Raw genomic sequence first — 24,047 nt, forward strand, 5'->3', positions numbered from 1 at the left:
TCATTTGTTGATATTTTGTTATTTATATTGTCTACTTGTGATGTTAAAGTCTATTTGAAAAATGGGAATGGGCTCCTCTTGCCTGTTCTACCGTTAGTGTTAAACACATCAAATAAATACTTTATTCCAAATTTAAAAGCCCCTTTACACCTATATTTAGATTTTGGTAGAATAGTCTTTTAAAATTAAACATACATAGAGATGTAAACTCTACCTAGCAATATCTCATTTAAAGCTGATGTTGGTAACTACAGCACAAAAAGATGGTCTATTTCAAAATAAATACAAAAACATTTTACAGAAGGCGTTATTACAAAATTACTACGCCATCTGTACGGAAACATGGAATCCAGCGTGGTGAGGATGGTATTGCTGGTGCAGAGACTGCAGAGGGAGCTCACGGTCTGACGCACGCAGAAGTCCCATTTGTGGTGAAAAAAATGTCAGGGATTTGTGTTCCTTTTATTTGCGTGAGAGAGGCCCTGTCAAATCTCAGCTAAAATGAGAAAGAGGAGCACAGTGACCCTCTAAGGAAGGCAGAACCAGGTTTCAAGAAAACAGGTGGAGGTGGACGCTGTGAGTCAAAGGCGTTATTAGCGGTCACTCTTGTTTCACGGTGTACCTCCTCTTGGAACCTGCAGCCAAGACGTTTCCCATTTCTTTGCTGGGTCCTTCTTCCTGCCTTTGTTTTGATTGCCCTGCTTCATGACAGCCTGCTTGTCTAGAAAGAAATGTTGATTTCTGTGGACCTCAAGCTGCTTGTTTTACCAAATCTTTATTATATAGACTGAAAGCACTTTCAGTGTGCTGAATACTACTATTAAATCCATCTCTGTAGCTGTGAAAGTGTGATTTTGTTACAGATAGAAATGTGATATTGATCCTACTCCCACTGATTTCTGTTACAAACTTCAGTTTCGGGCTATTGGAACCAAGACTGGGAGATACGTGACTGGTTCTCATGCAGTCTGGGCAAAGATTCGGAGAAATTAGCAGAGCTGGAGATAAGACAGGCTTCCAGGCATCCAGCCCGTTCATCAGTCTGCTGATGGTAGCAGACAAGTTTTGAACCAAACTTGCAGGAGAAGTAAGTTATCTCACTATCTGTAGTCTAATAGGGCTTGAGTCTAATTATTCCTTTTCTCTTTGTGCAGATCCCAGAAGAAAGTATCACGTAAGGCTGCTGGCATATAACAGCATGGAAGAAGGCTACCAGGCAGACCAAACAGTCAGCACTCCAGGATGTGTCTGTAAGTGCTGGAGGTGCAGGAAGAATTTATTAAGAGCTGAGCTGTTTCAAGGTCCCAGCAGCTCTGTCTTTTTAACCTATAAATAATCAATTAATTCAGTGTAAAACAGAGAACCAGAAAGATCATATCTGTGACAAATACTGTCCTAGTCATCCTGCAACTGAGGCAGTCTGCTGTGTTCGTGAACTGCAGCTGAGGAAACAAGAGAGCTACCAAGCAAATTTCCTCCCCTGTGGGATTGTCTGTATCATCTAACTAGTGATGTATCACGTGTCTTACGAGAGAATTACCTCTCTCCTCTGTGCCTGTCTATACTTTTGACTTTGTTTTTGACTAAACAAGCGGTGCTACGGAAGTAATATGTGACATGTCTTGGGTTAGGAGGAGTCTTTAATAGCTTGAACCAGGTTCCTGGGTCTGAATACCAGGTAGTGCTGGGTAGCGGCAGATTTTAATCTAAACCTGTGGGCTCAGACCTGTCTCTTAATCTTACCCGTATCTGCATACAGTTCATTCAATAATTCATGCTCCTTTTTTGTTGCAAACAGCTGTCCGCGATCGCATGGTGCCACCGCCACCACCCCCTCACCACCTCTATGCCAAAGCTAACACTTCATCTTCTATCTACCTTCACTGGGGAAAGCCTGCCTTTACATCTGCGCAAGTCATTAACTACACAATCCGCTGCAACCCAGTGGGGCTGCAGAATGCTTCTCTGGTTCTCTACCTTCAAACGTAAGTGCAGTGCTACTAATGAGCCTTGGTTTCCCATTTCCAGATCCTTCCCACTCAGCTTCTATACTCTTCCTGCCCTCTCTTAGTTGCCTTTTACTGTAACAACTTTTATCACCCTTAGAGGACTGTGTGTTTTGCCCAGGGGTTGCTAGTTCTGTTTCTTGGGGTATTTAAGATGTGTTCATAGAACAGCTTAATGCTCTGCCTGTGACCCTTGTGTTGGATCCCTGGATGAGCTCTTGAATTTTTAATGGCTTTTTAGCTGTCTAAGTTGAATGTAATTTTAAGCTCCTCTCAACTAAACAAAAGTGATTACCTCTTTTATAGGTAGCTTGTCTGGGCAAAGATGGGACTTAGTTCAGTGTCTGATTTTAAGACTGGAAACAAGAATTTTTGAATTTCGAGAGGCTGAGCATGTTATTGTGGGAATGCCATATTCCTGAATGTGTTACACCCTGCCAGGAGAAAGCTGAGTAGGAGCTACGGCTTGCTTTTCAGAGAAGCAATGCATGGGCCACAGAATGGCAGAACAGGGAGGAAGTTCTGCCTGGGCTTGGCATTCAACTCTCTGCCCAGTTGATACAGGAGCAGAAGTCTTTGCTCTGTTGCGACTGCCTCTGCCAGGGGCCGTGGTGCTGTTGAGGGAATCCGTATGTGCATAGGTCCCTCAATACTGGGTTTACTCAAGTCTTCTAAATAAGAAAAATGCTGTCTTAAAAGATAGTTTCCATTCTAATATTGATGGTTTTCTCTTCAAAGAACACACCCACTCCTGTATAACTGCTGACTTAACGATTAGATACAGTATAATCACCATTAAAATTCTTGGTGTGCAGTATGGAGCATAGTAATGAATGCTGCTTTTTGTGATAGGATGAAACTATTGCAAATATTGGTGACTGCCTTTGCCATATGGAAGATTAAAATGCTAAATGAGAATAAAGCACAATATCTGTAGAGTAACACCATTTAAAACTGAGATTTAATCTCAAATTGAGTATTATCACATGGAATTAAACCTGGTGTATCAGAAAGATTGTGGTTTAAGTATTACTCCAGCTTGAAGCATAGACGTCCAGTTTGGGATACCTACTGGTCATCTGGGCAGTAATGTCCTTGGACTTGCTTTGTGCATCAGCCATCCAAACAACCTTTATAAAAATTTGACCTCAAGTCAACTGACAGCAGCCATAATCTCCTCCAGAGAGCTCCAGGGTTAGTACAATTACATTTCTGGGTAGACAGCGCAGATGGACCACGTGTCTGGACTTGAACTGGTTTGTCTTCCGTTGAACTGACAGCGACCATCTACTCTACTCACAGTGACCTTATGAGAGATATAGTTTGAGTGTGGGATCTTCAAGTCAACTGCTGCTGTTAAAATGATTTTTTTCCTTCATCTGCGCAGGTCAGAGACTCACATGTTAGTTCAAGGTCTTGAGCCCAAAACTATGTATGAATTTGCAGTTCGGCTGCATGTGGACCAGCTCTCCAGTCCCTGGAGTCCAGTAGTCTACCATACTACCCTTCCAGAAGGTAAGGCACTAGGAGAGGGCCACACGGTTCTAGAAAGAAAGCTCCGTAAACCAAATGGCCTGAAAAATTGCTTGTTAATTTTAAGCTGTCTGTAAGAGACAGAGATACAGATATTGCTCTTCTTGGTGAGAGATAGAAAAATGTTGTCAGGAAAATCCATGTTTTGGAACTGTGAAATTATTTTTCAAAATCTACCTAAAATTGGCAATGATTTTTATATAAAATGCGATATATTTAGACCATTAGCAACCACTGAATTAAAATAACTTGAACAAAAAATTTAAAACTTGTATTGAGGAGGCATGGCTGATTCATAGGCATTATGAAAACATATTTTAAAAATGAGAAGTTTTAGAAACTGTAAGAATATTACACATCTACTGCCCTGCCTGCTGGTTTGCTTTTCTGTCAGCTTGGTCAGTGAAAATAAACTTCAGTTCCATGTTGCAGCACTGCAGTGTTTGGGATCTACCTGTTCACAGAGTAATGATGTGATTTTTTTTTTTTTTTTTTTTTTTTTTTGCCAGTAACTATTTCCTTCTGGAGTTGAGGGAAAAATATGAAATTTACTTTTACACGATCTAAGCTGTTGCCCAGATCAGAGTTAACAGGAGAGTTTCTCTTGAGGAGCAGCCGAGTATGTGTTTGCTTACATATTGTTTATCTGGAATGTGGCAGTAGCCATTAGGTTTGCACATCAGTTTCTTTCTGAGCAATTTAATTGCCTGTAAATTAGGTTAGCCTAATAGCATTGTGTTACTGTTCTCACAGCACCATCTGGCCCTCCAGTAGGAGTGAAGGTGACTTTGATAGAGGATGATACTGCTTTGGTTTCCTGGAAGCCACCTGATGGTCCTGAAACAGTTGTTACACGATACACTATCCTCTATGCATCCAGGAAGTCTTGGATTGCTGGGGAATGGCAAGTGTTGCACAGAGAAGGTAAACTAAAATCACAAACCTATGAACTGGACAATGATGCTACTTATAAGACGCTTTGTTGCTCTTAGCTCCCTTGGACTACAATAAGAAGGAAATTAAATGTTCACATAAGTGATAATTAATTTAGAGTTATCCCCATAGTTGTGATGAAAATGTATTAAAACCAACTAGTACTCAAAAGGTGAGGAGGGAGGGGCTGCCTGTGTTGCTTTGGAGCTCAGTGTGTGCACGTGAGCCAAAATGTCTCATAAATCCAATTATATCCATCTTAGGTCTGTTATAACCATGACTGTGATGGTTTCATTTCATAAATGCTCTCTTTCAAATCTGAAGTCTCTGAGACGCATTGCTCTCCAGAAACAAATTTATAAATGTGGCTGTGTGGGTTTATATGTTTCTTTTTGATCACTGCCAATCCAGTTAGCTCAATTTGCTTAATGAACTTTCCCCTACTTCCCAGTAAATTGCTTTGCAAATTTAATTTAACTCTCTGGCTCTATTCTACTGCTGAGCCCCAGCTAGCTAATCTGGCAGTCACTCAGATATGATGTGAGCTGCAGTCACATCTTTGTGATCAGTTGTAAATATAGTCTAAATTTTTATAGGCAGTTTCCAGTATACTACAATTTGAAGAGCTGCATCAAGAACTGATTTCTGCTACAGCCAGAAAAAAAAAAAAAAAGAAAAAGGCATTTACTATTCTGCTGGTATTCCAAATAGACAGAGGCAGTTCAGAATAGATAATGTTCTAATAATGTATTAGTGTCACAGAGTAAAGTCATGTGCTTGAGTAGCTTATTTAAGAGGGTTGACGAGGAAGAGTTACTATTTTGCTGTTCTGTGTTGTTTCATGGCTGAAAGCTTAGTTGTCAGCAGAGAATGAGGCTTTAAATTTTCTGTGGAGATAATTCATAAAACTTAATGAGCGCACTCACAGAGGACAATTCGTTTCGCCATCAGTGTGAGTGAACCCTTTGAGTTCAAAGACAGTGGTTGTCCATCGTGCTACTTCTGAAGAGAGGACGAAGGACCAACAGCCATTTTGACAGGCAGCAGTGCCAGTTTGTCTTTGCTTGTGTTTGTTAGGCTGGCCTCAGATAGAATGGTCAGCTGTAGAGAATTCCGTGAAATGACTGTTCATCTTTTGTTTGTTGTGTGCAGCAACACGGCTGAATGGCTTTCAGGTGTATACTTCAGCTCAGGCATGACTGCGAAACCCAACAGCATCTCAAACGGTGTTTGACCATAGATATTTCAGATGAGGGGGTGGCAATACCAGTCAACATTTTCATGTGTCCCCACACTGAAAGTGCTGGAGGGAATGAGCAAATGCAGAGCTATAAATCTCAGTGTATTACTGCGTCCATCGATGAGTCACTAATTTTGTATTTTGACAGATATATGAGGGCTTGAGGCATGGCATGGAATGCAGGCATCTCGACACGTTAGGACAATCTGTGATGCTCTTAGTTAAAGTACAGATGAAAAGGCCTGTGAAAGAAAATGAGTATGTAGAGGTAAAATTGGGCAAATACTGTGATAGTCCTACGACAATCCTTTCAAAGATAATTTGAGGCAGAAGCAGGGTTTAGGTTTTTTAATGCATTTATTCTGATAAGATAAGCTGACCCTATCCAATAAATAGCATTGTTTTGTCTTGACCCTAATCTTATTCTTCAGAAGATTAGTGAAATCTTAACTCCTTTCCTTTCCCATACCTGCAAAGACACCTCCTCAAATAAAAAAAAAAATAATAATTAAAACCACCAAACCAAAACAAAAGCCCGCAAACCAATCCTACCACCTGTAAAAGTCCTAGCTTTAGTTTATGCATGAAAATTTCTACCAGTCCAACCAACTTAAAAACCAAAACCTTGTAATTTGACTGAGCTTATGTTAGCCGTGGCAGTTAGAAAATACAGCTGCAGTTTGTTGCTGAGTCGTGACACGAGCTATCTTCCAGCCACCTCCCCCCATTTCCCCAGTTCTCTTCGAGAGGATGCGGAGTCACAGCCTGTACACACTTGGTGTGCAGTAAATCAGCACAAAGCGCTTACTGGCTTTGGCAGCACAGCAGATTTGAAAGGAGCTGGTGGGAAAGAGCCTGTAATATTGAAACGCGACCTTTCGCCCTTGCTGGTGCTAAATATTACAGCTCCTTTGGTTACAGATACCTCACATTTTACTTCAAATGCTTTCAGCTTATGGGTGTTTTTTATGGAAGAGCTGAAATAGCTTTGAAGTAGCTTCCCTTTTGCCAAATATATAATCTCTTCTGTCAACACAACAACCTTATATTTTATATGCTCCCATGATACTGTAAATTCTGACTTCTGAGACGGATTTGAAAGGTTCACATTTAAACTGAAGTCTGAGAAAGTGAATGGAATATGTGAAAGAGAACAAGGGATTGATTTGGTCCTGTAGCTGCCACTATTTAGGGAAAGAAAAACAATAGATTTCTGTGGTAGGAAGAAACACAGGCATTTTAGAAAGGAATTGAATTTTAAGCAGCAGTCTGCAGGCTCTGGACAGGCAAAGCTCTCATTGACTTTGATAGGAGTTTTGCCTGTCTAAGGATGATGCAAGTGAATCCTATTTATGTTCTTAATCTGTTTTTCCTGCCTTCAGGGACTTTAGGAAATGAATCCTTAGCATGTGAGAGAGACATTTTCTGTAATATTTTTAGTAGCACAGCGTAGATGCATGGTAATCAAGGAGGCCTATGCAGGTCTAAATAGGGTTTAATTTTATTTTAAAAGTGTGGTATACTGTACTTTTCCAAATTTGCCCTGTTCATTTTATCAACTTGACCTGAAATTTGATAAACTGAACCTGAATTATTTTGTCACAACAATTTTCATTCACATTCATGGTACAGTGGATCTAGGAGAGGCGCATAGATTTGTGTATGAGAGAGGTCTGACATTCTGCTTTCTCTCCCTGGAAGTCTCATTAGTGCTTGGAGCGTCTCCTCACAGATATGACCACAACATAAATGCTATCACACTGAAATGCAGCTAGTGCCAGATTTAGGATTACCACGCCGTGTATCATAGCCACTGATACTCTTGGATAGCCAACCAAACTCTTGGTTTTGAACTATACTGGCGCTTCACAGTGTGCTGTGTTCAAGCAGTGTGGGGAGAAAGGACAGAAGGGACAAGGAGGCAACCCCAGTGTTCATTCTGTGCCTCATATATGCAGGTTAGAACGTATAAAAGTGGTCACAGTACTCGAGATCTGGAGGTGGTATGGGAAAGAACATATAGATCTCAATGTCTAAATCTCAGTCTTCTCCCACAGATTTTGTCTAACTGAAACTCAAATCTTTTCATAGGAGCAATGACCATGGCTTTGCTGGAAAACCTTGTAGCAGGAAATGTCTACTTGGTCAAAATAGCAGCCTCCAATGAAGTGGGAGAAGGACCCTTCTCAAATGCAGTAGAACTTGCTGTTCTGCCAAAGGAGACATCAGAGTCTAATCAGAGACCTAAACGCTTGGATTCAGGAGATTCCACAAGTCAGTAGCAATGTTCTGATTACCACTGTCACAAAGTACCAGGAAAACAGACCCCTATTTGTTTTAGCTTGTTTAGCTTTCTGGGTAAACCGTTGTGTTCTACGTGCAGCAGTCCTAACAGTGTAGTGTTTTCTTCTAAATTAAACCATTTTGGAATTTTTATCTCTGTTCAACTCAGAACTCATAAAATTCTTTTGCTCAGAAGTTGGAAGTTTTCTTTTCAAATGAGAATTTGAAATTGTTTTGAATTTTACATCGATATCAACTTTGCAGCCACTCTTCAAAGGCACTTCCCTTCAGTCCTTTATTTGGCTTGAGATACCAGTAGCACTGCGTCAGTTAGAGCCAGACAGCCCAGCAGAGCTGAGCTGAGCTCATCTCTCAAATAAATATGTTGAAATCTGCTGATTCCTGGTATTCCCGGCAACCCAAATCAACCCGTCAGGCAGTAGTAATATACCAGCATGTATTTTCACCAAAGAAGTCAGCTCCACCTGCAGCTCTTTGGGGAAAACAATGCACGACCTTGCAGAAATTAAGGTAACATCAGCGGTTTCTCCCTATAAGAAAGAAAGAACACATTGTCTTTGTCTGACACAGAATAGGATTTATCTTGCCAACTTGTCACAGATTTTAAAGCTATTTGGGGAGACAAGAGCTAGTAATTATTCAAGTACATGAACCTTTTAACTTTTCCTTGTTGCTACATATTGCATTGTGATTAAAACATAGGGATTTTTCTTGCTCAGGTTTTCTCCCTTCCTGGAATTCAGTTATATTTTAGGCCTGAGTAAGCAAACAGAGTGCGCTCAGGATGAGGTTAATAGACACACGATGTCAAAGCATAAACCAAAGTGAACCCTCCTAGGCGACAGTGGCTGGAATTCTCCAAGCCTTTTCCCGTTGCTGTCCAGTAGCACCCTGTAAGGAAGGGGTTGAAGAGGCCCTCTGCTCCATGGTGTGCGTCACCAAAGAGGCTGTGGTGTGAGGCAGTCGCTGCTCCCCTTCCCACACCAGGACTGCGTACACTCCTTTGGTCTACAAGTTTTATTTTCAAAAGTGTCAAAACTTATATCAGAGAAGGTATGAGCATCTCATTAAAAGGAAGCTTGTGACTGTAACACTATGAATATCCTGACAGGGAGCCAGGGGCTAACTCTTATTTACTGAGCCTTTCGATGTTCTCTCTTGCTATAGCTTATTCTGACTATTACCATCTGGACCAGAAATCAATGACTGGCATTGTTGTTGGTGTTTGCATAGCCTTGACCTGCATCCTTATCTGCATCTTGATCTTAATTTATCGCAGTAAAGCCAGGTATGTTTTTGTTCTTGAAGACTGAGGTATTTCTCAATGCACTGATTATTGAGACATGCCGCGTTCTCCAAAAGTGTGAAGTTCTCTGAAGTACTCTGTCTCTTTACCTATTCTTACCAGTGGAATACTGTTTCCAGCAGTGGAAACAAAGCATTCTGTTGGCTCTTCCTACTCTGCCTGACTCCCTTCTCCAGTGAAAAGAAGGAAGAACCCGCAGAGTGAGTCAGTGGTGCTTTGACAACTAAGTATGAGGCATGTTTCCAAACAAAAACCCCTTTGGAGTCAGATAAGCACGCTGCTTTACATCATCTGCTCCTCCTGCTTAACCCTCCAGCCTGCCCAGACCTGGCTGGCTGGACTTTAGCCCTCTGGTTTTGCTGGACAAGAGGAACTCTGACAAAGCAGTTCCACGATGCAGTTTCTTTGCAGTAGTGCAAGACACCATCTGTCTGTCTTGTCATCAGCTGCTCTGGGGCATAAACTGGCCCAGTGACTCTGCTCATAACTTTGGGATGAGAACAAGTATAAGTTACCTGAAGTAATAAATTAAACTGTCTGAAAGTAACAAGGGCGTTTTAGCATACATGCAGGAAAAATTATGGATGGGGAGACAGTCTCTGTGTAGCATGGTGGAAAGGTCTTAATATCATTAGTGGTTGCTTCCTCCAAGTAATCGTACTAATCATGACAATTCCTGTTTGCACATAAGCTTGTAGCCTTCTGTGTATGATTAACTGGAAGCAGATGTTGTTTTTATCACAAGCAATAACAATTAAATTCCATGAGAGTTAGGAGTATCATATAACAAAATGTAAATGTGAGGAATATTACTTAATTAATAATAGCTTTAAAGTTTATCCTTGGGGTTTTTTTGTATTTTCTTCCTTTGGGTCAATTTTATTCCTGCTTAACATTGTGCAGGAAAACATCTGCTCCTAAACCTGTGCAGCAAAGCACTGATCAGCTGTCACGTACCAGCATCTCGTTGGCCAGTGCTAGTGAGGTGGAGAAGAGTATTGAAGGGATTGCAGAGAATGAAGAATCCTTATTGCCAATGATAGTGGGAAACAGCTTCATCGATGCCAAGGTACTGTGAGCTTTACTCATGCCCAAACCAGAAATTTTTCTTTAGAATTCATTGCTATAATACCTGAGTCCTTATCAAAAGTAACACTAGAGATCTACAGCAGGTTGTTTTAATGAGACATGCACAAATTTGACAATCTAGGATCAAATTTTCAAAACTCATCTTAAAGTTCAATGCACGATCTAGTCAAGTATGACACTAAACAGGTGTTAAAGAAAATATTATTTTTCTGTATATTTACTGGTAAGACAATGTTAGATTTTATAAACTCCTATTTGGTCAAATTATAAATTAATCTAGATGGCAGGATGTATCTGTGAGCCTGTTGAATCTTACAGTCCAGGAGTCCAGCGTGACAAAACCACGTTGGCCTTACTTTGACGTGCAGAAATTCTGACCTAAGGCTTGTTCTGTACTCACTGCAAACTTGAATGGAGCAGCTCCCTGCGGATGTATGGAGAGCTGGGAGCTGGCAATGGACCCCAAAATAGGCACGGATACGACGTCTATGAATGGTCGCATTCAAAGTAGTAGAGGAAGAGCAGTGGCTGGAATGTTTGCTGTGTGTTTGCAGTATTACAGCTGTTGGGTCTGGCCTGAGGGCTTACAGACTAGTGGATTTGGTCTTGACTGACCTTGAGCAGAAGATGAATACCAGACCACAAAAACATGACTGACCGCTAAGACATCACTTGTCTTCCTTTTCAGTATGCAGCCAATAGGCAGGAATAGAAAAATATTTTCAAATACCTTAGAAATGTATCTTGCTAAAATAAATGTCTGTGTGTCTCCCTCTATTGTAGGGGGGATCTGATCTGATCATTAACAGCTATGGGCCTGTCACAAAGGCTAACGGCAAGAAAAGGTGGCTGTTCTTCCAAGATACTAAGAAGGTGAAGACTGAGGAGGTAATTGATCTAATGGACAGAGATGCACAATCTTACAGCAATACCCTGTGTTTGCAAAAGAAGACATGTAGTTTTCTGTTTATGGAGAAGCATAATTGGTAGTCTAAGTTTTAATTGGATAGTTTCAGTTGTGTTAAGATTGATGGTGTTCTACCCTGTGAAGTCCTATGGAAGTTTCATTTTCTCTCCTAAGTTGTCAGATATTTAAGTCTTTCCAGTTAACTGATTGCTTTCTGGCCTGTGCCCCTTTATCTGTGAGCAAAAGGATTTCTGGGTACTGGGTCTAGGCACAGCATCTACAGTACTAAATCTTCAGAGACTTCGTACAAATGTAAATACAAATTAAATACATTTGTAAATAAAACAATATAAAATATAAATAATCCCCTCCTACCCTGACAGCTAAACCAAGGAAATTAAATTATTTACCCAAAGTACTGAAGAAATTGAGAATCTGAGTACAACTGTCTGGCTTCTGAAGTTGTTGCTCTGGACACACTTGCTATTTGGAAGAGAAAAATTAGTTTAAAGCTGAAGTGTTAAACCAAGTCCTGAACATTATCACGTGAATTCATACCTATGGGGCATCTAACTAATGTTTACTGAATGGTAACTTGTATTGTGCTCTTGTACGTTTAAGGAATAGGAAGTCTTGATATCCATGTTGTAAATTCATATTCCAAAGTAATTCCAGAAGCAGCTGCGTATTTCTGATGCCTCTATAAGCAACATATTTGCTACCATCCCAGGAGTAACGCTTAAAGAATATGCATGAGGGGAGGGGAGACAGCTCTACCAAGTATGTTTTTATGAAAAATACCATTCAGGTCTCTCAGTGAAATCATTCTCGATTAGCCACGCTTAGCTAGAAGGGAATATTTCAAGTATTATGGAAGAGGAAAGTATGAGCAAGACTTGAGATGGATTCTTTTTAACCTCCTGTAGGAAAGCCCAGATTGTTCTGAGCCAGTGCCGTTAGAAGCACTCTGGTGGAACAGGAGATAGGAAATGCAGTAAAAATTCAAATTATGGCTCAGCTTCTCAGAGACTGAACACCCTTTTTCTCTCTGCTTTTTACATAGCCTCAGAGAAGATTTGTGCAGGCAGTGTGTCTGTATCAGCCAGGCACCACTGTGCTGCTCAGTGAGGATGAGTCCCGCCATGCTGCCAGCCAGCAGTCTCATTTCCAGGTGCCGTTCAGTATTGTTGCCGATACGGAGCACTCGGCCAACAGCGAAGGAAGCCACGAGACCGGTGACTCTGGAAGATTTTCTCACGAGTTAAATGATGAGATACACCACTCCTCGATGACGAGTGCCATGCCTCCCACTGCCAGCCCTTTTGTAAGCAGTGACTCGGGTACGAACATGATGAGCCCTGCCATAAGTAACTGCACTGAGTCTCCTCTGCCGTTTGCTACTGACCAGACGCCTACCTCACCTCTTCAAATACACTGTGCGGTGCAAAACTGCCATCCTTAGGGCCACACCAGACGTTCTTGCAGTGTATGTCTGTTCGAAGGACAATGAACAGGGAGCCAAAGTTTTCATGTGGAAAGCCTGACTAACCTAGCAGGTGAACCTGTATTTCTGTTGAATGTTTTTGTTTAGTTTTGTGTTTTAAAACTCATTCATTTTGAATGTTCAGTGGTCAAAAAGTGTGAAAGGACGGTGAAGATTTCTGACTAACGTTAAAATATGTCACTGGAGCAAAGGGAAGGCTGTTGGCCCTTTTGCTGACTATCTACCTCAGTTTGCCGAGAGGTGAACTCTGAATGACGACTGCTTTACCTCATCTGTGTTCTAGCTGGTCTCAGCTATGGAGCTGATGATACTTCCTAGTAGCGTTCCTTTATTTTGGGGTTTTTTTTTTGGTTTGTTTTCAGTTGTGTGTAGAATATGTGTGTGTGCACGCATGTGTGTGCTCAGTGATCAGGGAGTTGTATAGGTCGGTGAACAAGATTGTTTAGCTGAAGCTCTGTCTTTAAAAAGAAGGAAACCGCAGAGTATAAAATGTAATTATTTAATGTGGTTGACATAGAGGGTGTTAAAAACTGGGAAGACTGGAGTTGGTGGTTCTGTGTCTACAGCCACGTGAAATCTTTTGTACCTCTTGATTTCTCATAACCCCAGAAAGCCTAGGACAGTGCCTTTCCCCCAGCAACTTGTGCCAGCAACTGCTGACAGGATGTGTGCTGGGACACGTCGAGTTGCCCACAGTGACAAGTGTTGCCCCTTTATTGACAGTTAATGCTAAAAAGCATGGCACAATGAAGTAGTCAGCATTTCAGAAGAGTCTGGCTCTGCCCAAGAGTCATGGAATAGATAATAATGCTGAATATTCCAGTATCACCGTACTGAGCAATGGTGCCTTCCGTTATGTGTTATGAAATTACTGATTTGCCTTATGCCTTTTTAGTATTCATAAAGTTGCTTTAGAGTACAGAAAGATGCCTTAAATGCTTCTTAGATGTTATAAGTAAACTGAGCCACGAGTTAAGAATCCATTTTTACCCAGCTCTGAGTGCTGATAAGCACTGCTAGCGTTGTAGCACGTCTCAGAGCTGTTGTTGGCATGCAACCCCACTCTTTGCCTTCGCTTAGTGTGCTGTTAGTCAGGAATTTTAGCTCAGGGAGTGACTTTACCCACATGCCAATCTGAAACTCTGATTAGGCTACCATGAAAAATAAAAAAGCCAGAGCTTTAGCTGAAGAGTCTGTTGAAAGAGGTGAGTACTGCTACTGCCTTGAACCCATGCAATTCCTGTTCTATACTACCTCCTTTAAAAGTTATGCTAGTGGGTTGGGGGGGGGTGGGTTTCTTGTTGTTTTTTCCTGTACTCAGGGAACAGTTTGTTACTTTTGAGCTGCATCACGGAAACGTGGAGCAAACTGACAGGGTATCGTGTTTTGTTTTTTAATAGGAGAGAGGGAGAGAGAAGGAGGAGGCTGGAATCATCCAATGTTATAGACTTGCCTGTATCTATATCCAGTCCTCTTCTCCACTCCTCTTTCCCTGTTTTACTTAAAAAAAAAAAAAAAAGAAAAGAAAAAAGGAAAGGAAAAGAAAAAAGCATATGTTATTACTTTAAAAAAATGTTTAAAATGTAATGTTGTGAGAGCACAACCATAGGAGCTCCTGGCTCTGTTTAAGTCTTGTCACAACTCCGCTTGGCGTCGGGGCCAAGGCGCCTCTCAAGATGGGCCAGGCTGGCTGCTGTATTGCTCCGTGCACATCGAAAGGTGCTCGGAAGTCGGCAGTAAGCCCTGCTGTTTTCTGTTTGGTTTGTGTTGGTGAACTGGCCTCCAGCCACTGTAGTTCTTTACCTGCAACTGTTTGCTCGTTCTGAACCAGACAGCACACATCCAGCTTTTCAGAACAGCGTTGATTCAAACGCTTTAAAAAGAACCTGCTACCAAAGACTTTTCTGTAGGAGAGAAGGAAGCCGCGTATTGTCCAAAAATAATTGAACTAGTTAAAAGCTATAGGTTTGAAGAGCTGAATACGTTTTATTGTATAAGTAGTTACTAACGAAAAACAATAGGGCTTCTTGATTGCAGTAGTTGATTGCATAGATGAGTTGTATGCTTCTACAATTTTAACTACCTTGTTGTTACAAGAGCCTCTAAAGAAAGTTATAATAATACCAGCAGATACCTCCAAAGACCTCCAAGTGTAAATTTTTTTCTCCAGCATGTAGTTGATCAACAATACAGTATTGAAAAAAATATTTTTTAACAGTTTTTTATCTACTTGCTGAAGAAAAAGCAAACCTTTTCACCAAAGATTTATTTTTGGACTCACCAGGCAGAATGTTTAGTGTACAGCAGAGTCCTGTTTTTAGTTAGGCGAAGCGTGCATTAATGGAAACTAGCTGAAGAATGTGTAACTGTAGCGTGAGTGTCACACTTCCCCTCTCAGCGTAGCCTCTGCTGTTAGTTTCAGGCAGAAAGAGCTGATATGCAATGGTAACCGTTTGCTTCTCCAAAGACTTGTTTGCTGTGAGTACTGATAATCGGGTGGAATTTTATGACCTTCATTACAGGTAAATACTTTAAATCCTGAACTTTTTATTCCACAGACATACTCTGTAGTTAAACCCATGAATAATCTGAGAGAAACAGATTTCATATAAAAATTGTGATTGTAATATAGGTCCTCTAACTTCAACAGCCAAAGAGATGGAAATATTCAGTGCATCAGAGAGCAGTGCCCCCAGAACTCTATTCATCACTTAATGTTTTCTTAAGGTACTTTTTATCAGCAAATAAAGAAAACCAAAGATATTTAAGGTTACCTCAGCATATAGGCAAGCTTAGTTAGATATTAATTATTCTGTCTTTTTCTTATTTTTATGTTAACCAAATATAACACATTTCTCCAGAACCCAGTCTACATTCATGTGCTTCTCTTTACTTTGTCACATAGGCATGATCACTACAGAACAAAAAATATGTTCTCCTCAAAATTCATGGCCTGTTACTAAGATGTCACAAGATTTTGTGAGAGAAAATTTGTCTTACGATTGAAAACTCCACCACTGTAAGCAGAGGAATCTTCAGAAAAATGGTGTAGAAATTGATACTTTCTCTGTTGAACTCAGTAGCAGAAGCAATCCTTCCTGACTGTAACCGTGCAAAATTGGGCTCAAATTTTAAATGCTTCATATACTTGAAGCCAATGCATGCAATTATAGGTATGATATTACAGATACTGATTTTCATAATGGTTCATACCTGTGGCTAAGGACATCAGTTTTTCATATCTGAACTTCGTTCATTCCGTTTGCCTAGAAAGAGCTGGCAGAACACAGCAGGCAGAACAGATTCCGGTTTTCCAGTATTTTTTTCTTGGTTATGTCTGTAGAAGCTGGGTTCTGGAGGAAAAATTATCATTTTTCAATTATGAATTTTACTAAATATGTTCTGGAAGATGAATATAAGCGTGGAATTTAGTGTTACACTATGTGAATTGATTTTGTTTAAGTGTATTAAGAACTAAGGAGCCATGGCTAGTGTAATGAGAGTATATGCAACCGTTGTACTTTAAAGAGAAAGCAAAAATGATACAGTTACATGACTAGAAAAGCATCAAAACTTACAGAGGAACTTCCCGTGCTAATTGTGTCCCCAGATGAGGACTCTGACCTTCAAGTGCAACAGCAATGCCTGTTCTGCAGGACCCGGGTCCCAAACCAAAACGCTCGCTCTGCCCGCAGTTACACGTGTACTCTCTTCGTGTTTAACAAAGAAAAAGTATGTGTGTCTTTCAGGAGTTATCGAGGAGAACTGGGAATGTGTATGCTGTGTAGAACAGGGCCTATCAGTTTGCTGGGTTTTTTTTTTCATAAGAGAAACTTGAAAAATCTACGTATCACTTTGAATGGTTTCCTATATTAGCTGTGTATTTCTGTGCAGCTTATGAAATGTTAACAGGAAAGAGTATTGAGAGATTTCTTTACTTGTTTTCAGTTGTTCTTCATAGTTCATTCCCTCTTTGGTTTTATTCCCTTGCTGAATAAATTTAGCTCATGACTATGAGCTAAATCTTGTTTGCCTTATTCAAATCCGGGTTCTCATCCTGTTTCGTTTTAAGTCAATGGGAGAATTAATTTTTATTTCAGTTTGCACGGTCTGGACAGTCAAAGTCAGCTTTTTTGTTGTTTGGTTGGTTTTTAAATCTTCACAGTATTACTGTTTTTAAAAGACAGAATTCTTAGGTGGTTAAAACTCCCACTGGTAAACTGGGAGTTTTGTATGATAACAAGTTACCTTGCGTCAGAGGTCTGCTGTAACTCTCCATGCATCCTGTCTCAGCCTGTAGGAAATACTGAGTATTTCAAGTCAGTTTACTTTTTTTTCGTTGCAAATTAAGCCAACTTGCATGACTTACCATTTGCTGCAACCTGAGCGTACACAAATAGTTACTGTGGACCGCTGGGTCTCAGCAACATTTTACTCTGAGCAAACTGGTAAGCCCTAAGGCCAGAAGCTCTTGCTTATTTCATTCCTTACAGAAAGAAGTTCGTGCCGGTGAACGTCATCTCCTAATGTGGCAAATATTCATAGGTGTTGTAGGACACTCCATGGTTAGCCAGAAATCTCATCCACGCCAACCGGTAAGAGAGCTGCGCAGGTGTCACGCTGGTGGTATTTCACAGGAATCCATTCACTGAAGTTGTTCTGGTAAAATTGAAAGCAGAATTACACCCAGTAATTGCTGAAGAGGTAGTTCTGAGCTTGAACAATTGTTACACTCTTACTAGTTGCTGCAACTGCAGCTCTGCTAATAGCAAGCAATTTCTAAAGCGGAGGAATTTGACTGCAGGAAATACTGAGCGCCTTTCTGTAATAACATGAGTTAAAAAGACATTATTTATGTAACTGTACGATTTGGAACATGTGTTTCAAAAAATACTATGCTTCCATACAAGTGCAAAACCAAATCGCTTTCTGTTGAAAGAGGCTCATATGGGCAGAACACAAATTCCATTTGTCTGAAATGCAAGTAGGTTGATTTCTTTGGAATTCCTCTGGATTTACACCGAGACTGGTCCTGATTGACGCAAAAGGGACGTAAATACGTGCTTAAGGCCTTGTCGTGTTGGGCCCTCTGGTTCCAGTGCGAGCGGTGCTCCTTCTGGAAGTTTTCAGCTTTTCATGGTTGCACATACCCACATTGCACTGCCTCGTGTGGCTCCAGTAAAGACTGACTGTATATGAAAAACTCACTCATACAAATGTGGCTTTTTGATTGTTTGGCTTTTGTTTGTTTTTTTTTTTTTAAGTTGTGAATGAATCGCCAGTGTAGGAGCCAGGTACGTATCTCATATTGTGGTGTTCTGGGTCCTGTCACTCTGTGTGCCATTTCCAAGGGCAGCAATGGCTGACTGGCTAGCGGAGGATGGAGCTGAATTGTATTAATTGTATATTTGTCTCAGGGGATCAGCTCTGAATTCCATGGCACAAGAGAAGCTAATGTTTGCCCTGATTTGAATGTAATTTTTTAATGTCTTTTAAAAACTATTTTGTTTAATAATGTGGAATTGTTTTTCTTTTTCTAGCCTTCTAGTAAATGTTACCTAGTGTATTGGTTAATTTTTCCCCTCCAGGGTTGTTTATATACTACCCCAAGGTCATGCCAAAAAGTAATAGAAGTTTAAATGCCAAATGTTTATGAAACTGCTGTCTAAATACTAATTGATTGCACAGTTGAAATAAAAGTTTTCCTTAGTAGAAGTGTTACTTGATAAACATCTTATTTTCAGTGTCTCTCACGAGTGGCTCAAAACAAAGAAGATCTAAACACAGTGCCTCATTTTAGGCTGAGTGGCTAGGGAGATGCTGGCACTTAAAAAAAAAAGAAAAGTACACACATAAAAAGAGGCAGAGAGTAAACTCCACATGCTCTATCACTGACATTCATAGAACTTTCCCACACATGTATTCATGTATGATTTATGTACCTGGAATTATTTCCCACCTAAAAACTCTGTCTGTGTCCCGCTACTGTCAAACACCCGTGCAAGATCTCAGGTTTGGTTTATTTTCACTGGGTGTGGAAGACATGGTTCTCGGCACAGTTTTTCTCTAAAGTCTGGAAAGCTGCTGACAAAGCTGCACGACTGCATTTTTCCCAGCATTTTGACACCTGCTGACTGTTGAGCCTGGTATTTCAACAGATGACAAGACTGTGAAATGCAGTTGCTGTTGGTGAAAAGGCAAATTGCTGTTTTTACTAAGGACTACATTCTAGACAAAAGTCAGTCAAGTTAAATTAGTGAGGAAAATGTATTCTATAGGGATTAAAAGGTTCCTATTGCCAGCAGGTTGATTGTTGATTGCCACTTGAAAGCAACTGAAAAATTGGCCAGGCAGTTTAGAGAGCTAGGTACAGACTTGGGTTTAGAGTAGTGGTGCCCAAGCAAACCTTAACGTTACTGGAAATGAAACCACAGTAATTACTGCTGCTGTTTACAGGGTCTGTAGAGAGAATAAAAACAAAGCAGCAATGGAATCTGAACTCTCACAATACTTAGGTAGGTTTGACTTTGTTTTTTCATCTGTATTGTTGCCTAAAAGACTGGAACTCTTCACCGGCACTGAACAGACTTAATGGGGAAAAAAAAAGTATTTCACAGGTATTTCAGAGCTTTGAAATGACAGTATTGGGCATTGAAGATTGGAAATTAGTGTTCACTTACTTTCTTCTATGTCCAGGAAATGACTGATGCTGAATACATTCATTTTTACTTCTTATTTTGACCCTCTCAAAGAGACATGTGCCCTGTCACTTTGAGGTGCCCCTAAGAGAGAGGGCGTGATGTGTGTTCCCCGAGGAGAGATAGCCTTTCTGCTCTGGCAGCATCTTGTGCTGCTGAGTCGGGCTGCCAGGACTCTACAGGAGAACCACGGTGTCTTCCTTGCCTTTTGAATTCTCAGAAGACAAAGGAAATCCAAAAAGCCTCACCATACTTCTTTATGAATTACAGCTGTTCTTACCTGCAGAACCTGCTTGTAGCTGGGTAGCTTATACGACATTTATCCCTGGGAGTATTAGACCACCAGCTGTGGTGACTATTTATAAACCAAACTCTAATCCAAAATTTTTATTCCTTATGTTCAAGTCGAGGAACACTAAAGTATTGTTATCCAGAGGTAAATGAGAAAATTAAGAACAATGCTGAAAAAATAGTAAAATATTTGAACATAGTATTTGTAAAAAATGAATAAATCTTAATACAGTAAATAAATTACATTTTAAAAGATAAAGAATTTTGAATAGCTAGGGAGCGGTTGGTCTTGGACTGTCCAGCACCTACTAGCTGTAGGTGCTAGTGCTGTTGCTGTCTGTTTTGCAGTGTCCTCCTCTTTCTACAATTAATGTATTAAGACTTGGCTTCACCTTTTCCTCCCCACACAGTGAAGAAGATGGGATTTGAACCCTCCTCTCTGCACACACCTGCATGCTAGAGCCCCAGGTAAAGAAGCGCAGGTTTGACAAAGAGATACCGTATTGTTTCCACCTGAAAGTGGAGCATAAGCTTTATTTAAACCCTGGAATCTAAATCCCGTTTACACAGGAATGCACCATTAAGACACAGAGAAAATGCAGCTAATTAAGAATCTAGCTGTGCCTCAGTGAAAGCTATTCCATGCATGGATATCCCTAGTCCGCAGGATCTCCCTTGGCTGGCAGCAAACGTTCAGGTGCCAGCTGCTCTCTGCGAGACCTTGGTGTCAGGCATGAATCCCCATTTGGCCCGCAAGAAGCAGCTGAGATGATTTTCTGTCAGTTTTGCAAAGGGGTCCAGGTTCCTCAGGGATACTCTGGAGAGACGGCTCGAGCATCACTGAGAAGCTGACCAAAATTCCAGGTGGGTCCAGGGGATGCTAGACACTGTAATCATCCACAGTTTTGAAGGATGAAAGTGAATTTCTGTGGGTGAGAAATGTTTCCTATTATGCTGCTCTGGGGGAAGTTTTAAATCAGAGCCCCAAACACCAGATTCTGCTTTTGCTGGAAATAGACTGGGGACTCCCAGAGCTCATGTTAATAGAATGGTTTTGAATTTCCTTTTATCTGCATGGCAATACACTGGGGAATACAAAAGATTTTCATGAGCAAAGCAGTAGATTTCTGGCTAGGCTGCCAGGCGGGTGCACCACATGAAAGCAGGAAAAGTGTTGCTCACACTACAGCTCACTACAGCCTTAGCAACGTGCATTTTGGTGTGCTGGTCTAGGAGGTTAACCCCTCTGGTTTGCTGAAAGCTATCACCAGGGATGCGTGGCAGAGCGTAATACATGCTGCCTCCTCACTGTTTGCCGTTTACAGGCGTATCAGCTTAAAACCATGCCACTGAACTACCCGCTCAGAGCCTTCCCTGTACAACTGACGTTGCAAGTAAGACAGTTTACAGCACAGACTGTAATTTTTTGTTTTTAAATAATAATTTCCATTAAAAAGTATATCATTCATGTTAGCAACTGTCATGCTTTGGAATAGGTCCTGAATATTTAAAAGTCTGTAACAGCTTGCTCAGTCTGCACCAAGTAAAACAATCTGGCTTTGCTTTACACAAAACCCATAGTCAAGGCAGAATGAGTCCCTTGAGATCAAGATTTCCAACTTCAAAGGATGAGTTAACTCCAAGCTTGAGTTCTAAGTATTTCAATTAAAATTCTTTTGCAAAATCAAAAGCAAGACAACCTCTGGTTCATAATATGAAAGAATTCTGATACTGGCTTTTACAACACTTCACAAAAAATGACTACATTAAAGAGGAAAGCACCCGCTTATTTTTTATATACTGCTTCTCTAGCTTTGTAACCTACAAATGCAAGATAAAATCCATGCAGAAGCCATTGTAGCACACCCTACAACCACAACCAAAACCCAAGAGACCACGTCTGCCATTGTAAAGGCTCAGAGGTTTACGTGAGCCTGGACTACCCCTGTTATTAGCTTTTGAGCACTTTTTGAGCAGAGATGGGAGGAGCACCCTGGCACCCAGCAGTGTGCTGGCCTGCTTCACACCCTGCGATTTAGAAGTCTCAGCCCAAGCGACAAGGTTGCCGTTTGTAGTTGGGCTGACTGGAAACGGCCTTTTAAACCCCAACTTGTTTAGTGTTCAGCAGGGCTTTAAAGGGTGTGATGATGTTTCACTTCTGTAGCTCAGCTGGGCCAAAACCTAAGAGCCCAGCCCTGCAGGAGCAGGTAATCAGTGCCAGGAATCCCGTAGGAACAGACGTAGAGCACCCTAAAGCCTCTGTCTCTAAATTTCAGATTTTGAATCCTACCCACTGGCCTAATACATGTCAAGCAATTTAATCCAGTTTGGTGTCTGCAGACAGATAGTGCATATATATTAAATAATTAGTTCCACATTCTTTTCTTGAAATCTGGGTTTCATGCAAATTTTCGCCTGGGATTAGGGAAGCTGCTCTGAGATGTAATGGGCGAGCGCAGCATCTACGTAACCATGGCACGGCGTGCATCGGCATCTTTAGTTATCTGTTCTTGTGTTCGTCCCTACTTTTATTGCACAATAAACAAAAGAGGTAACTAAGTTTGATTTGTTATCTCCTCTTAAAGGATGGCAGAATTCTGGTATTTCGTAGTGGGATTTTTTTTACTGCATTTTCTGACAGTGGTATGTTTGTGATACCTTTTCTTTCATTTTGAATTTTTTTTTTTTTTGTTGTTGCTTTAGCTGCATTTTCCTTTCATAGTCTACAAACCCCAAATTCAGACACTAGTTGGCTCCTGCTTCCTAGAAGATATCCTATTACGCTGGCATAGTTACTTGTTCAAAATAGAGGTTTTGTTACTGCATTCCAGTAAATATTTTCCTTAAAAATTAAAACTAAGCTATAGTTGCCAAAAAAAAAAAAAAAAAAAAAAAGAAAAAATACATAGCACATACTGTCATGTAGCAGTCCCCTCAATTGTCTACTCACTACATTTCCTTGTTACTTGTAAACTGTGGAAATCCTTGGTAATTACTGCAAACACGTGTGGTCTTACTGTAGGAAGGTCTGTAACGTTACGGTGGGTTAACCCTGCTGGCTGCCAGAGGCCCACCAAGTTGCTCTCTCACTCCCCCTCCACAACAGAATGGAGAGAAAATAAAATGAAAAAAGCTCATGGGTCAAGATAAAGACAGGGAGATCGCTTACCAATTACCTTCACAGGCAAAAGAGACTTGACCCGGGGAAAATTAATTTATTGCTCCTGAGCTGTACTCACGGAGGCTACCAAAACCATTCCATCTACACCCAACACAAACATTAACGATATTTTTGTACTCAGATTTTGGTCCCATTTGTTGTTTCATATGGAGCTGGCTTCTGAGCACGCTGCTCTTAATTTCAAAGAAACATAATTATAGTTGAAAAACTCAACTACTGAGCTGGATAGAGGGAAGGCCAAGTGATACAATTTCACTGAGGTGGCTGTAAAATTAATTGTTCCTCTTGACAGACATGTTCTTGTTAAAATCTGTTCCCATTCTTGGCTTCCTAGAGAGATCAGATGTACCCCATAAGCCTCAGTACTGAGTCGTCCACAGAGAAATGAGTACAGTAACATCAAAACCAGCTGGCCTCTAAATCTGACTTGGAGTTTTGTAGCCACGAGCTGAGCATCAGTATTTTCTCTCACTACTGACACGTCAGTTTTAATTGGAGAGAGTGACTCACATGGATTAAACGTGTTCCTTTGTGTGCTCCTTGGCTAGAGCAGTGAGGTACTGCCTTCTCCTTCGTGCAGAAAGCTGCTACTTACCCACCCGAAAGTTAGAGCAACTGTGGTGTGGCTAAGCAGCTGCTTGAAGTGGTATCACATGATCCAGAACAGTCTACGAGGGACTGAGAGAGGCTCTGCTGTTCTCTCCGTGACTCCACCTGATATTCTGAGCGGTGGTTTCCATATGGACTTAACTCTTGACCGGACGGGCAGTCCTAGCGCTTGAAATTCAACGACTTCAGTCAGCAATGGTCCATGGTTCTGACCCACCCCAGAGGCAGCGCCCTGTGAACTGCACTCTCCAAAACCATAAAAAGCTGACCATAAACTAAAACAAATGCATTTTTTGTGTGTGGACATTTCCATAATACATAGATCTCGTCAAAGGAATATGACTTGCAAAACTGAGTAAAGAAGCTGGTGGTGGTGTGCAAGAGAAAAGAGGCAGCGCATCCAGGATGGCGCTCTCCAGGGCAAGCAGAAGCTACGCGTCGGGCAG

At 41.0% G+C, this 24,047-nt stretch overlaps 1 protein-coding gene across 1 annotated transcript in view; it reads left to right on the forward strand.

Annotated features, from left to right (window-relative positions):
• PRTG (protogenin) overlaps nucleotides 1–12,780 on the forward strand; it is an 84,150-nt gene extending 71,370 nt beyond the window's left edge. Inside the window, exons 12-20 of the mRNA XM_086757538.1 lie at nucleotides 1,155–1,250; nucleotides 1,799–1,985; nucleotides 3,394–3,521; nucleotides 4,293–4,463; nucleotides 7,804–7,986; nucleotides 9,184–9,304; nucleotides 10,226–10,391; nucleotides 11,195–11,299; nucleotides 12,382–12,780. Of these exons, the coding sequence (XP_086613664.1) occupies nucleotides 1,155–1,250; nucleotides 1,799–1,985; nucleotides 3,394–3,521; nucleotides 4,293–4,463; nucleotides 7,804–7,986; nucleotides 9,184–9,304; nucleotides 10,226–10,391; nucleotides 11,195–11,299; nucleotides 12,382–12,780 (1,556 nt within the window). The remainder of the gene's footprint in view (nucleotides 1–1,154; nucleotides 1,251–1,798; nucleotides 1,986–3,393; nucleotides 3,522–4,292; nucleotides 4,464–7,803; nucleotides 7,987–9,183; nucleotides 9,305–10,225; nucleotides 10,392–11,194; nucleotides 11,300–12,381) is intronic.
• The last annotated feature ends 11,267 nt before the right edge of the window (nucleotides 12,781–24,047 follow it).

The sequence above is a fragment of the Chlamydotis macqueenii genome, chromosome 12 (genome assembly GCF_036417535.1).
Source record: "Chlamydotis macqueenii isolate bChlMac1 chromosome 12, bChlMac1.mat, whole genome shotgun sequence".
NCBI classification, from domain to species: domain Eukaryota; kingdom Metazoa; phylum Chordata; class Aves; order Otidiformes; family Otididae; genus Chlamydotis; species Chlamydotis macqueenii.